Here is a 15,312-nt window from a genome sequence, read left to right as displayed (position 1 = left end):
TGAAAGAATACTAGATTTCCCTTGGAGTGATGCTGAATGTAAAGAAAATGGCATAACTCTCCCTTGCCATTCTTAACCTGGCCAAGAGGCCAAAAGACTGCAATAGCACAAATGAAAAATTACATAGGAAGTACAGGAATCACTGGTTGATTTTCATGTCCGTATGTGCCTCAGACCTGGGTGAAAGTCGTTTTTGCTTTCTTCTAAACACATTTGTCGACTTTATCATAGATCGCCTGGTGTAATGCAACAAACTGAGTAGTCCAAAAAATAGCAAAGCCCGCCCACCCAGCACGTCGGGCCAGCCAAAACAAGCACAACAAATGTGTTGAAAGAAAACAAATAATATTCGACCCACAACTGAAGTGCACCGCCTCCCTTGAGTCTGGTACACATTCCTGCAGTACCTGGTAAAATGCCTGTGTGGCTTAAATTCCAGGGCTGAATTTTTGTCTGAGTCTGCCCCTGGGCGGCTTAATTTACCCTGAGGATCTCTGGCTGAAATGACATTCCTCAGAGCAGGAGAAAATTGCAAGTGAAGCAGTTCACCTCAGTCCCCTCGATAAACGCACACTTTTACACACACTGGTCCGTTAACTTTTACACACACTCTCTCTCTCTCTCTCTCTCTCTCTCTCTCTCTCTCTCTCTCTCTCTCTCTCTCTCTCTCTCTCTCTCTCTCTCTCTCTCTCTCTCTCTTAGCGCACGTGCAAACGAACGAACGCACGAACACACTTATTATGACTGCTGTCGGTCGTATAATTTACAAAATTAGGTTAACATTTATTATAGGTCTAATTGAGTCTTTGCTTTTCTGAGCGTGATTTGGATACCATGCAGTCGTGTGTCACACCTTCGCATAGCCTACCTTTGCCATGTTTTCAGTACTTGGAAGGCGTTTTAATAAATCCTCCGCTTTTCCCCACATTATGTGACATTTTCCACGGTGTTTACCCTTTAGGTTATTAATGTTCAATGTTTGCGTCCCAAATGGCACTTCAACAGTGGAGCCGACAGGGGGCCTTCAAAAGCGGAGTTAATTGGGTTTCCATCGTATTTACAACTCTACTAATGCTTTTCTCACAAAAACAAATGTTGTGTTATTCAGCAAGTTTGCCCACTCCGGTATTGTCACTTGCGCTCTAGCCAACAGCGTGCAGATAGAGTGCCATTGTCTAGAGCGCATAAATGCCACTGCATTTTTCATTGTTCCCTTCAAATTAGGGACTGATTTAGACCAGGGACATCAGGTGTGTGCAATTAATTATCAGGTAGAACAGAAAACCAGCAAGCTCCGGAACTAGTGTAAGAGTTGAGTAGACCTACCCCTGGTCGACATGATGAGATTATTATGGACTAAAGAGCGAGATTATTTTTATTTGTCAAACGGCAGCCAAGCATCGATGATCATGTCACCAGAATAGACCCTCAATATTTATTAGAAAGGAGCATCAAGCTCATCACCTTGCATTTTCAACGCCCTGTGAGTGTGAGGTTCATCATAATGTATTTAATCGGAAGCCTAATAAACTGCATGCTTTCCTGACGAGTCATGGTGGGAGGACCACACAACATGTCATCACATGACTCCAAATGTACTTCGATATGATGGTTATTATATCAATATTTGCAAATTAAAGTGTTTCCAATGACATTTCGCAACACAAAAAGATCCCACCTTGTCTAGCATATTTCGTTGTGTTGACATTTGAAAAGTTTACCGACAAATGTTCTGTTTCCATCAGGCCTGTCAAGACAGTTTTTATCCGACATGTACTTAACTTGCCTAAAAAGGTTGGATGGAAACCTGGTTGGTGAAATAGATTATGCAACAATTGAAGTGGAAATACATTTACAGTATCACGTATATATAATAACTACCATGTCGAAGTAGGCTAAACCTGAAGTCACCCGATAATATTTAAAGTTTTTCGACCACCAAGACTTGAAAAAGCATGCAGAGTTTACGGGCAGATAAATAAGTTATGATTAACTTTTTTTGGGACATAAAAGACTGTAAAAACACCAGAAAATCAGACTGACTGGGTGAATCCAGGTGAAAGCTATGTTGAATCCACTTCAATCAGTGTAGATGAAGGGTAGGAGACACGTTAAATAAGGATTGTTTAACTGGAATGGCACACTGTGGTATTTCACCCAATAGAATCTGTCTCTCTGACAGACGGTATTTAACACTTTACGTGTGTGTGGGTGGGCTGTCTCAACAATAATAAATGGGTGGCCAATTAATCTTGCAGATTTAATTGTGATTAGCTATCAAGTCCTCTGCCAAGGGGTGGAGACTATCTTTGAATCTTTTATGAAATTGCATTTGAATAATTCAGAATCTTTCTAAGGAGCGAGAGAGAAAAACTGAGCTGGACTTCCAACATCCTGGCATATTAAGACATATTTCCCTCAGATTACACAGACCCACAAAGAATTCGAAAAAACAAATCAAATGTTGATCAACTCTCATATATATTGGGTGAAATACCACAGTGTGGCATCGCAGCAGCAATATTTGTGACCTGTTGCCTCAAGAAAAGGCCAACCATTGAAGAACAAACACCATTGTAAATACAACCCATATTTATGTTTATTTAATTTTCCCTTTTTTTGCATTGATTGCCTTTCAGTCCCCCACACTACCGCAACTGTGGTGAAATGTGACAGAGCTTGAACTTGTTCTGTTTTCTCACAAAATCGCCTGTAGCCTCAGAACTATTCTGTCCTACCAAGCAAAAAGGCAGTAACTACTCATAGCGTGGAACCGAGAAGAATGGCTACAACGTTTTTTAATTGTCCAGCCAAATGAAATCAAGGGAAATTGTTGGAGATGTAGTGATCTGTTGTCTTACTATGAGTTAATGTTTTATTCATGTTGACCCTGACCTCTGACATGACCTTTGACCCTTAAACGGCTGTTACTGCCTTCTTTCTTGGCATGATATGTTACAAATTGCAGGGTAATATCAAAGAAAGAGGCGAATCTGACATTATCATTTGGTAGCTTATTATACTTCTCACTTATGCTATTAATAGAAGAGCAGTGTAATTACTGATAGTGTAACAGAGTTGAAACTGCGTGCTTTGTGTGTCTTCCACTAAGATACCAGTTGCATTTTCATAGAGATGTAGGTTCTACGTCATTCACATTACATACTGTGTTTTACAAGTAGACCATGTCTTGTTATAAGAATAGATGTAAAAAGCAGCACTGCTATTGTTTGAATGACATAAAATGATTACATATCTTGAAGTATGACGTAGGGTAAAACAAATTATAAAATGCAAATTCAATTATTTGTATATATTTTTTATGACACTTACATAGACAATTTTGAATAAATAACAGCTTTTAGAATACATTTGAAACATATTTACATTTTCATATTCATAAGAGGACACAAATGACATTTAGCTACAATTGATAAATGCTGAAAAGTATCATATTCATTTCATTTTGAAGTAAAACTTCAGTGCTCTTCCATATCAATCCACATTCCTCAGCAATGCTGTTCACAGCCAAGGCATTCCGTGACACGAGCCTACCAGACGCGCTAAACTACTTCTATTTGTAAGTCAAATGACTTAAATGTAAATGTAAATGTAAATGTTCGCTTCGAGGCAAATGACACTGAAACATGCATGAGAGCACCAGCTGTTCTGGATGACTGTGTGATCACGCTCTCCGCAGCCGATGTGAGTAAGACCTTTAGGACAACAATGACAACAACCTCTCCCTCAACGGGATCAAGACAACGGAGATGATTGTGGACTACAGGAAAAGGAGGACCGAGCACGTCCCCATTCTCATCGACGGGGCTGTAGTGGAGCAGATTGAGCACTTCAAGTTTCTTGGTATCCACATCACCAACATACTAATATGGTCCAAGCACGCCAAGACAGTCGTGAAGAGGGCACGACAAAACCCAAAACCTCAGGAGACTTAAAAGATTTGGCATGGGTCCTCAGATCCTCAAAAGTTTCTACAGCTGCACCATCAAGAGCATCCTGATGGGTTGCATCACTGCCTGGTATGGCAACTACAGTACATCACTGGGGTCAAGCTTCCTGCCATCCAGGACCTCTATACCTGGCTGTGTCAGAGGAAGGCCCTAAAAATTGTCAAAGACTCCAGCCACCCTAGTCATAGACTGTTCTCCGGAGTGCCAAGTCTAGGTCCGAAAGACCTCTAAACAGCTTCTACCCCAAGCCATAAGACTTCTGAACATCTAATCAAATGGCTACCCAGACTGTTTGTATTGCCCCCCCACCCCACCCACCCACCCACTCCTTTAGGCCACTGCTACTCTCTGTTAATATCTATGCATAGCATAATAACTTCAACCTCAATTACCTCGACTAACCGGTGCCCCTGCATATTGACTCTGTACCGGTACCCCCTGTGTATAGTCTCGCTTTTCTTATTTTACTGCTGCTCTTTCATTACTCGTTCCTTTTATTTCTTATTCTTATTCATATTTTTTTTAACTGCATGGTTGGTTAGGGGCTCGAAAGCATTTCACTGTAAGGTCGTTGTACCCGGCGGCATGTGACTATTATTTTATCTGATGTTCAGCTTCTTGGACTCTTATAGCCCTATTGCTTATTTAGATTGCATGGGTGGACATTGACAGGAATAAAACATAGTATTGACGTGGTTGTACAGTCCTAATGCACCCTCACTTGGCAACTTTGATCTCCAAAAATACTATAATTATCTACGACACATGGATTGGTGGAAGTCATTTTGGCAAAACATTTTCTTCCCACATTCATGTAATGATGGAACCAAAGATGACACATTGAGCACACATTTGGCATGCCAAAGCTTTTTGTGCTAATTACATACGCCACCAACAAAGGTGATGGATACAATTTGGGATTTTAACTTTCCTGACCGGGACAGTCACTCAACACTGGAATATAAAAGAAAATGAGATGCCCTGGACATGTGAGTAGATATATTATTAATGAGGTAGCAATACTGTATGTGCTCAACCGGAAAACGAGGGTGTGTGGCCTTTGGCAATTCAGTATGGGGTGCACGATGTAGATTTATCTCAGTTCAATCATGTCAACAGTGGAAATAAGCAGAATGGTACATATCATTTCCCACCAGCATCACTAGTCTTTCAGATAGCTTGTTGAAGCATATTATTAATATCCTTCACACACTCTTGCGTTGCAGGAAGCAAACAACATGTTCCACACACTGCTTGTGATGCTCCAAAACAGTTTTTGATGAGAGTCTGAGTGAACAAAGGAAAAGATAAGGACAACAGAGGACGAGAGGAAGCGAAGGATGATGAAAGAAGACAAGTGTATGACTCACCAGTAGAAAACCTGTTCAAATGATCGTGTTACCAACTGCCATTTTTGGCCAAAGTCCAAGGAGGCGTACGACTGAGAAGAAGAACATAAAAAAGAGAAAGGAATACGTCATAATAATAATAATAATATATGCCATTTAGCAGACGCTTTTATCCAAAGCGACTTACAGTCATATGTGCATACATTCTATGTCATCTCTCCCATGTCTTATTCGACTAGTAGTTGTTCTGAAACTTTTATTGCTTGCCTACATTTTCTCTTCTCCCCCCCTCTAACTTCCGTAATTTTGTCACTAGAGTCAAATACTTTCTGTGGCACACATCAGAGTCAAATATTTTCTATAGAACAAACTTCACGTCAGCATAGGCAACCAAATGAATAATGAATGTATGTGTGCTATCTTAAAACAGAGGAGGGAGTAAAATGTGGGAAAGCAATAAACATTTCAGAACAACGACTAGTCGAATAAGACGTGGGAGAGATGACGTATTTTGGCAAAGAGATGTATATATAGACTAATACACTTGAAACAAATAGCCAAACTGAAAACTGCAGACATTACTAGGTCCTTTCCCACGATCAAATACTTGCCTGCTGAAATTCTCCCCTCCTTCTATCTTGGGACTGCAAGGCCTGACACACTTCAAAATCATTTTTGGTTACCTATCATGCCCTCTGATGTGCGCCACGGGAATTATTGGACTCTAGTCACAAAAGGAAGTGGTTATTTCAGCAATAATAGTTTTCAGAGCCCTCTACTGTTCTCTCTACCCATCCCTCAATCCCCCATCCCATCGTGCTTTTCCCTCATTTTTTTTACACTTTTTCTGTTTTCGTTTTTAAGAATGTAGGTACAGTAGTAATAATTTAAAAAAGAAGTCCAAATATATACGTCCACATGAGTGCATATCCATAATCACAGTAAACTGTTACAAATAATATAATATTTTTTAAATAATAATATAATAAACACAACTATGACTGAATGCGTCTCCATGAAGAGTCCCCTCCCCAATAGGCCCCTTCTCCCTCAATAGGGCACCCCCAGCACCTCCACCATCCCCATCAACCTCCCCCCACCCCTTAACCACAAAACACAATAATGATAATAGAAATGTGAAATGTAAAAAAAAAAAATATATATATATATATATTGCACATGTTCACATATTCACAGGACACTCTCAGTTGGTAGAGCATGGCGCTTGTAACGCCAGGGTAGTGGGTTCGATCCCCGGGACCACCCATACGTGGAATGTATGCACGCATGACTGTAAGTCGCTTTGGATAAAAGCGTCTGCTAAATGGCATATATATAATATATATATATTATCCTACATCAGATACGCAGGTGACATTTCCACCTGGATGACGGACCATAATCAGCAAGATGGAGATGCTCTTCATCCGAGGGAATGCCTGCCTAGTCTCAGATGTTAGATAATACAAGATGATCACGTGTCATTTACTTTCCAGCCCTTGTCAGCTCCAGATTTGACTAATTGCTGGAATCCCTGCACTCTCAGATTCCTCTCTGTTATTTATCTCTATATTGTAATCAATAAAGTGTTTCAAAATGCTGTACTTATATTACCATATATGTTAAGATCATCTCTGAGAGAGAAGGCGTGTAATATCTCCAGATGGACGTGTGGTACCCTTCCTCATCCATGCCAACAAGATGTTTCTTCTTGAGGGGTCTTTGCCTTGAAAGTAAGTATGAGAGTATAAGTAATGTACAATTGACCTACTGAAAGTGTACTGACTAAAAGGCTAAACAGAACTGTACAATGATATTATAGCCGTGACGTTGTATACTTGCAAATTGGAATCTTAAGTGTAACATAATTTGGTTGGGGAAAACTGAAATACTGGTATATTCAATTTCTAATTTCATAAATTGTAGATAAAAAAAAAACATTTATATGGATCTTTCAAGGTTATCTTTGGTCCAACTTCTGACGAGATGACTACTAAAACACATGTATTTAAATAATGATGTTATAAGAAACCTATACTATTCCCTTGTTCCCTGTTTGCGCAGAAAAATACACGTAAAGATGTATAGACTTCGACCTGAGCCAACTGTGCCACTTCTGTGGGGAGGTGGACAATAATGAGGAAGACACTAATTAGGTAATTGCTTGTTCCCTTCTAAAGGCACATTTTTTAGGAGTACGAATTTGTATAAGCAGTAGTATTTCTAGAGGTAGCATCATCCGCTTTGTCTGATAATGAAAAAAAATGTAATTCAAGAAAATACATTTAATATTTTAAATATATGAACATTTTTCATCATACATTTCCGATTGATTGTGACCAATGCCCACGATGGTTCCACCAGTCCTGTATGAAAACCATCTCATCATTGGAGGATTATGTCTGCGCTGCCTGTCAGGACGAGGTTAGGCTTGAGGTCCAGGCGACGGTATCACCTGGAAAACTTTCCATAAAAAGTGGACTAAATGTTCAGTCGAGCTGTTGCAGCTTTGCAACATTTCGGATTTCGTCAGGCAAGAAAATAGCCTTGCCCGAAATACTTTCTATACAACAAACTTCACTTCAGCATAGGCAACCGAAATGAATAATGAATGTATGTGTGTTATATTAAACATAGAGGAGGGAGTCAAATGTAAGCAAGCAATAAACATTTCAGAACAACTGCTAGGTGAATGGGAGAGATGACGCATTTTGGCAGATGTATATATAGACTAATACACTTGAAACAAATAGCCAAACCGAAAACTGCAGACATTATCAGCGCCTCCTCGCTATCAAACCAACATAAATAATATCATGAAACGCAGCCGAACATGATCAGAAATCTCAACTTGCAAGCAAGTCTCAACAATGAAGAATGTAGTGCGTGCGCGTTCACGCGAAGAGGGGGGGGGGGGGGGGTTCTGGCAGGGGGGGGGGGGGGGGCTTTTCGGCACAACACCTATTCCAGTTGTGTGGGAGAGAGAGATTTAGAGCGAGACAGTACACCTGGTCCATGCAATGTGTCTGTATGCGTCTCATGTGGTACACGTTCACGCACATCTCAAGCTGCTGCAGCGTGTGCATGCATGTGTTGGTGTGATGTAAGTATTAATGGCTCAGTGACAGACTATGGTTTGAGTCAAATGGCTGGGCTTTTCATGAGCAGATAGTTGTATCAGACACTTCCCTTAATGTACCAGTTCAGTTCGCTACCTCAGTTCATCTCAGTTCAGTTATATCACATATTTCAGTTAGTTATTTCAGACACCAGTTATATCAGATATCAGTTTGATGTATCAGATATTTCAGTTAGTTATTTCAGACACCAGTTATATCAGATACCACAGTTCTTTATATCAGATACCAGTTTGATATATTATTGATATTTAGTTATATCTAGTTGTACCATATATCTCAGTTATAACAAATACTTCCGTTTGTTATAACAGATACCTCAGTTAGTTATTTTAGACATCTAAGTAAGCTATGTCACATATCTCAATGATATAACAGCCTTGGACCAGATACATTTTATTCAATACATCAACGTGAAACTATAAGCAAATGTAATTCGATCTCAGGCTAAAACATAGGCAAATCAAAGTGTCAAAAATATTCACAATCAAAACAGAAGATTCCACTCAGTGCAATATCCTATCATGCTTGAATCTGTGTCATACTTCCAAGGACAACTTTTGACCGGGAAAACGTAAAGATCTGGTTGAAACATTGCTATAAAAAAAACACACACACACACACACACACACACACACACACACACACACACACACACACACACACACACACACACACACACACACACACACACACACACACACACACACACACACACACACACACACACACACACACACACACACACACACACATGGGAAATATCTTGCAGTGTGCTTCATGTGCTATTTTGGTGTGTGTGTGTGCGTGTGCGTGTGCGTGTGCGTGTGCGTGTGCGTGTGTGTGTGTGTGTGTGTGTGTGTGTGTGTGTGTGTGTGTGTGTGTGTGTGTGTGTGTGTGTGTGTGTGTGTGTGTGTGTGTGTGTGTGTGTGTGTGTGTGTGTGTGCTCTCATAAATATGAATAACACTTGATCGAATACACTTTTACTTGCAAGTTTGGGAATTAAAGAACAAACTGTCCCGGAATTTCTATAATCAGATCCAACATTTGTCTGCGCAAGAGGGATCCCCTCTTGCCTTGCCGTCTCAAAATACTGTATGCATGTGCAAACAAACATCGTATAATGAGCTGATTATCTCAGTCTTAAATGCATGGGTATCTCTCTTTCTCTCTCAAAGTCCGTCTTTCTCTCTGTTATTTATATTAGATACCAGTTTCATGTCGGTCTGTCTTACTCTCGTCATCCCTTTCATGTGTCCCATTGAGATTTAATTAACGAAAGATGCAAAGGGTCCCTGCACCAAGGGGCAGCGTCATAAATGACCGTGCTACAAATAAGATACAGTAACCCTCAAATCAACAGCTATATACAACAATGACTTTCACATAACACTGCTGTACCTCATTGATCATTGTCAAATTAAACATTTAAGAATTCATACTTCGATTTCTCTCTCTCCCTTCTGTCCCACTTCCCTCCACCTCTCTCTTTCTCTGTGCTTCGCTCCTTTTCTCTCTCAGCGTGAACAAATAAAAGCATTGAGCCGCTAATATCTGACACCCCCACACACACACACACACACAATGCGCGCGCATACACGCATGGGTTTAAAAGTGCTGCCAACACACCGGGCGCATCACATCTTCTCAAGTATCTGCGGAGATAAAGCAATGTCCCCCTCTACTCACGCCGCCACTGATGCGCGAGGGGGAGACTGATGATTGGACGTCCGGTGCTTATCTTTATAACCCTCCCCAGCAGACATGCGAGTTGCGTGTCTGTGGCTGTCCCTCACCTATTTGGTCCCCAGCCTCGACGGGTTGGGGGCACGGGAATACAACAACTCAACCATTTTCGGCGGGGGTCTATTCGTGAATGCAGAAGGGCTGCTGAACCTGTCAGCTCCGTATACGCCCAACCGGACAAATGTCTTCTCGCTTGACCTGGACGACGGCACGCTCGCGGACTGGCGCTCCATGGCAGTTAAAAATTGCTACGGTGGAGAGTCCCATAACCGGACCGTGAAATCCCTACTGGTCCTGGCTTACTCGTTCATCATTGTCATCTCGCTGTTCGGAAACACGCTGGTGTGCCATGTGGTGATCAAGAACAAGCGGATGCACTCCGCCACAAGTCTGTTCATCATTAACCTCGCAGTGGCAGACATTCTTATAACGCTGCTCAACATGCCCTTTACTTTGGTGCGAATCGGACCGGGGTCATGACAACATCGCTACTGTCTATGGGCACAGGCACAACAAATATCACTGTACACAAATGACTACACACACACACACACACACGCACACACACACACACACACACACACACACACACACACACACACACACACACACACACACACACACACACACACACACACACACACACACACACACACACACACACACACACACACACACACACACACACACACACACACACACACACACACACACACACACACACACACACACACACACACAGAGGCGTCTTTGAAATCTTGCGGTATAAAAATGATATCCATTATTTTTTTTTACATTTTTCATCATGGTAGATCAGTGATTATCTCCGGAAAGTGGAAGAACGCGTGGGTTTTTAAATACATTTGAACCAATTTTCCACAGGTGGTTTGGATGATGAGAGTGCTTGCAGTGAGGGGGATATGTTCGTGTTAAATCGTTCTATTTAGCACGTATGGATAGGAAGGCTCCAGCTTTTCATCACTCAATCATGCCAGTATAAAACAGCCTTGTCAACATACCTATGTGGTTTCCCTCAGGTCCGTTTTGTGAATAGCAGCTGGTGGTTCGGGAAGGGAATGTGCCACATCAGCCGGTTCGTCCAGTATTGCTCCCTGCACGTATCCACACTCACGCTCACGGCAATCGCGCTGGACAGACGCCAGGTAGGCTAACTGTCATGCATACAATCGGTGAATATCGTGAATGTCGTGTGTGTGCTTCATCTAATTAAAGGGTTGCAGTTTGCTTGACCTAGTAAAATAAAAGCTGTAAAGGAAACCTGAAAGGAAAGCGTCAGCACTCGAAAGGGCAGGGGGGAGCTGTCCACGCGGTAGTGCTGAAAGTGCCTTAGCTCAAGAGGTTTCTCAAATTCACTCGCTAATTGTCAGCTTGTAACCGGTGAATCACCAATCACCAGGCCTGACAGTTTGATACAGGAACAAAAAAAAGCCAACTATTCTTATGTTTTGTCCTCTTAGAAATATATATTTTTGGGGTATAGATATTTTTCAATGGAGCGTGACAGTAAATTATTGGTTTATTGCCACAGTTTGTGGGACAAGGCAGCTTCCAAGCTATAGGGACAAGTATGTTATTTTCTGCCATCTGCTGTAGTCTATCTTTTCAATTGAAAGAATATTTGACGGTATTCACATTCAGTTGTTTTTCATAGAGTTGTCTTGGATATGAGTGGATATGAGTCTCCTATGTATTTATGAGCTACAGAGCTCAAGCTGAGTTTGAGTCCAATTTTTATCTCAAACTAAAAGTGTGGTTTGTAAGGGAGGAGTGTGGAACAGAGAACAGCAGCAGGTGTGTGTAATGGAGTGTGTGGCATGAAGAATGTGTGCAGCCTGGTGTGTATAATGCGACCTGATAAAAACACTGTGTGTGTGTGTGTGTGTGTGTGTGTGTGTGTGTGTGTGTGTGTGTGTGTGTGTGTGTGTGTGTGTGTGTGTGTGTGTGTGTGTGTGTGTGTGTGTGTGTGTGTGTGTGTGTGTGTGTGTGTGTGTGTGTGTGTGCGTGCACAGGTCATTCTCCACCCTCTGAGGCCCCGCATGTCCCCGGCTCGTGGTGTTGTGTGTGTGATTCTTATCTGGGTCATGGCCAGCTGCTTCTCCTTGCCTCATGCCATCTACCAGGAGCTCCTAACCTTCGTGTACAGGTACACACACACACACACACACACACACACACACACACACACACACACACACACACACACACACACACACACACACACACACACACACACACACACACACACACACACACACACACACACACACACACACACACACACACACACACACACACACACACACACACAAATACACACCTTCGTGTACAGATAACCACACACACACACACTGAATTGATAGAACAAACACTTCACCTTTGTGTACACAATAACCACCAGGTATTCTTTTCTCGCAGTTCTCTCTTCCCTCCAGCCTCTCTCACTCTCCCTACATTTATCATTCTATGTTTTGTTTGGGGGTTTCCAATGTTGTTGCTGTTTCTCATGTTGACTTTTCATGACTGTATTCTTCTCTGTGCTATACTCATAGCTGGTTATGTGCTCTCTCTCTATCGTCCTCCAATCTCCTTCTCACTCTCCCCTATCTTCCCCTCCTTCTCACTCTCCACTATCTTCCCCTCCTTCTCACTCTCCCCTATCTTCACCTCCTTCTCACTCTCCCCTATCTTCCCCTCCTTCTCACTCCCCCTATCTTCCCCTCCTTCTCACTCCCCTATCTTCCCTCCTTCTCACTCCCCCTATCTTCCCCTCCTTCTCACTCCCCCTATCTTCCCCTCCTTCTCACTCTCCCCTATCTTCCCCTCCTTCTCACTCCCCCTATCTTCCCCTCCTATCTTCCCCTCCTTCTCACTCCCCCTATCTTCCCCTCCTATCTTCCCCTCCTTCTCACTCCCCCTATCTTCCCCTCCTTCTCACTCCCCCTATCCTCCCCTCCTTCTCACTCTCCCCTATCTTCCCCTCCTTCTCACTCCCCCTATCTTCCCCTCCTTCTCACTCCCCCTATCTTCCCCTCCTTCTCACTCTCCCCTATCTTCCCCTCCTTCTCACTCTCCCTATCTTCCCCTCCTTCTCACTCTCCCCTATCTTCCCCTCCTTCTCACTCCCCCTATCTTCCCCTCCTTCTCACTCCCCCTATCTTCCCCTCCTTCTCACTCCCCCTATCTTCCCCTCCTTCTCACTCCCCCTATCTTCCCCTCCTTCTCACTCCCCCTATCTTCCCCTCCTTCTCACTCCCCCTATCTTCCCCTCCTTCTCACTCCCCCTATCTTCCCCTCCTTCTCACTCTCCCCTATCTTCCCCTCCTTATCACTCCCTCTCCATTTTCTCTCAGTAAGGAAAAGGTGCGCAGCCTTTGTGTCCCCGACTTCCCCGAGCCCTCTGACGTCTATTGGCAGTGCATTGACCTCCTCACCTTCATCCTCCTCTACGTCCTACCCCTCCTCATCATCACCGCCGCCTACTCAACCGTGGCACGCCGCCTGTGGCGCCGTAACGCTATCGGGGACACCACCACTGCGCAGTTCGCTGTGCAGCGGCGGAAGCGGCGGCGCACCCTGGCTATGTTGTTGGTGGTTGTTGGGGTGTTTGCGGTATGCTGGTTCCCTCTGAACTGCTACGTGGTGCTTCTCTCCAGCCAGGCCATTCAGTCATCCAATGCCTTGTATTTCTGTTTTCATTGGCTGGCGATGAGCTCGACGTGTTACAATCCCTTCATCTACTGTTGTCTGAACCCCACCTTCCGCCAGGAGCTAAGGTTGCTATTGGGCATGTGCCGGAAGAGGGGGCGTGGAGGGGTGGGGCCGGTGCTGGTGGCTCCACCCTCCTGCGCACTCTGCCACAGAGCCGCCTGGCCGGAGAGCCGCACCTGTTCTCGGCCGAGTCACGCCTCTTCACACCCGAGTCGCGCCTCCTCTCGGCCAAGCCACTCCTCGTCCTCTCACCAGCTTCCTAAAGAAAGGCATGTCCTTTTCTCTGCAAGACATGCCAATAAAACAGACATCCTATCAGTGGAGCCTATAGTAGCTGTCAGTTAACTACAACTACCAGAATGCACTTTGGTTGGGATTGTGTGAATGATTGAGTTTATTTGACAATTAAAGACATGTCAAAGTTGCTGCATTTGGTGGTGAGTCCTGTTGAAGGACTACGTTATTAGCTAAAGACAGTTGGGGCTCTAGAACCAGAAATGTATTATCTTTTAACTTTCATGACAGCGCCACCTTCGGGAAGAAAGGTTTCACATTGATGGGAACAGGGTGTGATAAGGTCTGGCAACAAATGCAACACCCAAACGAACAACTACTCTGTTAGCACATATTGTGCATACTGTACATATGCACAGTATACAAAACATTAAGGACACCCCCCCCCCCTTTTTGCCCTCAGAACAGCCTCAATTTGCCAGGGCATGGACTCTACAAGGTGTCGAAAGCATTTCACAGGGATACTGGCCCGTGTTGTCTCCAATGCTTCCCACAGTTGTGTCAATCCTTTCGGTGGTGGAACATTCTTGATACAGGTGGGAAACTGTTGAGCATGAAAAACCCAGCATCATTGCAGTTCTTGATACACACCTGAGCACCTGCTACCGTACCCCGTTCAAAGGCACTTGTCTTTTGTCTTGCCCATATACCCTCTGAATGGCACCCATACACAATCCATGTCTCAATTGTCTCAAGGCATAAAAATCCCTCTTTAACCTGTCTCCTCCCCTTCATCTACACCGATTGAAGTGGATTTAACAAGTGACATCAACAAGGGATCATAGCTTTCCCCTGGATTCACCTGGTCAGCCTATGTCATGGAAAGAGCAGGTGTCCTTAATGTTTTGTATACTCAGTGTATATTAGCAGAACGGTACTGTCGCGGCATGGACAGTTCTGCTTTTCGTCGGGACCGCGTTGCACCACATCTGTTGTAGTTTCTTTTTGTAAACCTGCCTCTTCTTCTATCTCTTTTCGTTCTGTCTCTGGCTAGTTCTTCTGTCTCGCTTTTCAACTAATTCACAGAGAATTACTGCTGCTGCCGGGGAGTTGCAGGAAGGAGAGGGGCTGACGGAGCTAGAGTT

General features: G+C 43.4%; 1 protein-coding gene across 1 annotated transcript; it reads left to right on the top strand.

Annotated features, from left to right (window-relative positions):
- Nucleotides 1-10,105: 10,105 nt before the first annotated feature.
- LOC124002241 (probable G-protein coupled receptor 83) lies at nt 10,106-14,690 on the top strand. The gene is made up of 4 exons (XM_046309608.1): nt 10,106-10,660; nt 11,242-11,367; nt 12,235-12,368; nt 13,576-14,690. Exons 1-4 carry the CDS (start codon nt 10,223-10,225, stop codon nt 14,276-14,278), a joined length of 1,401 nt encoding a protein of 466 aa, XP_046165564.1. The 5' UTR covers nt 10,106-10,222; the 3' UTR covers nt 14,279-14,690.
- The last annotated feature ends 622 nt before the right edge of the window (nt 14,691-15,312 follow it).

The sequence above is a fragment of the Oncorhynchus gorbuscha genome, linkage group LG17, assembly GCF_021184085.1.
Source record: "Oncorhynchus gorbuscha isolate QuinsamMale2020 ecotype Even-year linkage group LG17, OgorEven_v1.0, whole genome shotgun sequence".
Classification (NCBI taxonomy): domain Eukaryota; kingdom Metazoa; phylum Chordata; class Actinopteri; order Salmoniformes; family Salmonidae; genus Oncorhynchus; species Oncorhynchus gorbuscha.
The sequence above is the reverse complement of the archived record's forward strand: the minus strand, read 5'-3'. Positions and strand labels throughout refer to the sequence as shown.

What these genes read in the sequence shown, in the direction of transcription:
- LOC124002241 (XM_046309608.1), top strand. Translation starts at nt 10,223, where the DNA reads ATGCGAGTTGCGTGTCTGTGGCTGTCCCTCACCTATTTGGTCCCCAGC. An exon ending in TCAACATGCCCTTTACTTTG is followed by an intron (nt 10,661 to 11,241) that starts GTGCGAATCGGA and finishes GGTTTCCCTCAG; the next exon opens with GTCCGTTTTGTGAATAGCAG. An exon ending in TCGCGCTGGACAGACGCCAG is followed by an intron (nt 11,368 to 12,234) that starts GTAGGCTAACTG and finishes GTGCGTGCACAG; the next exon opens with GTCATTCTCCACCCTCTGAG.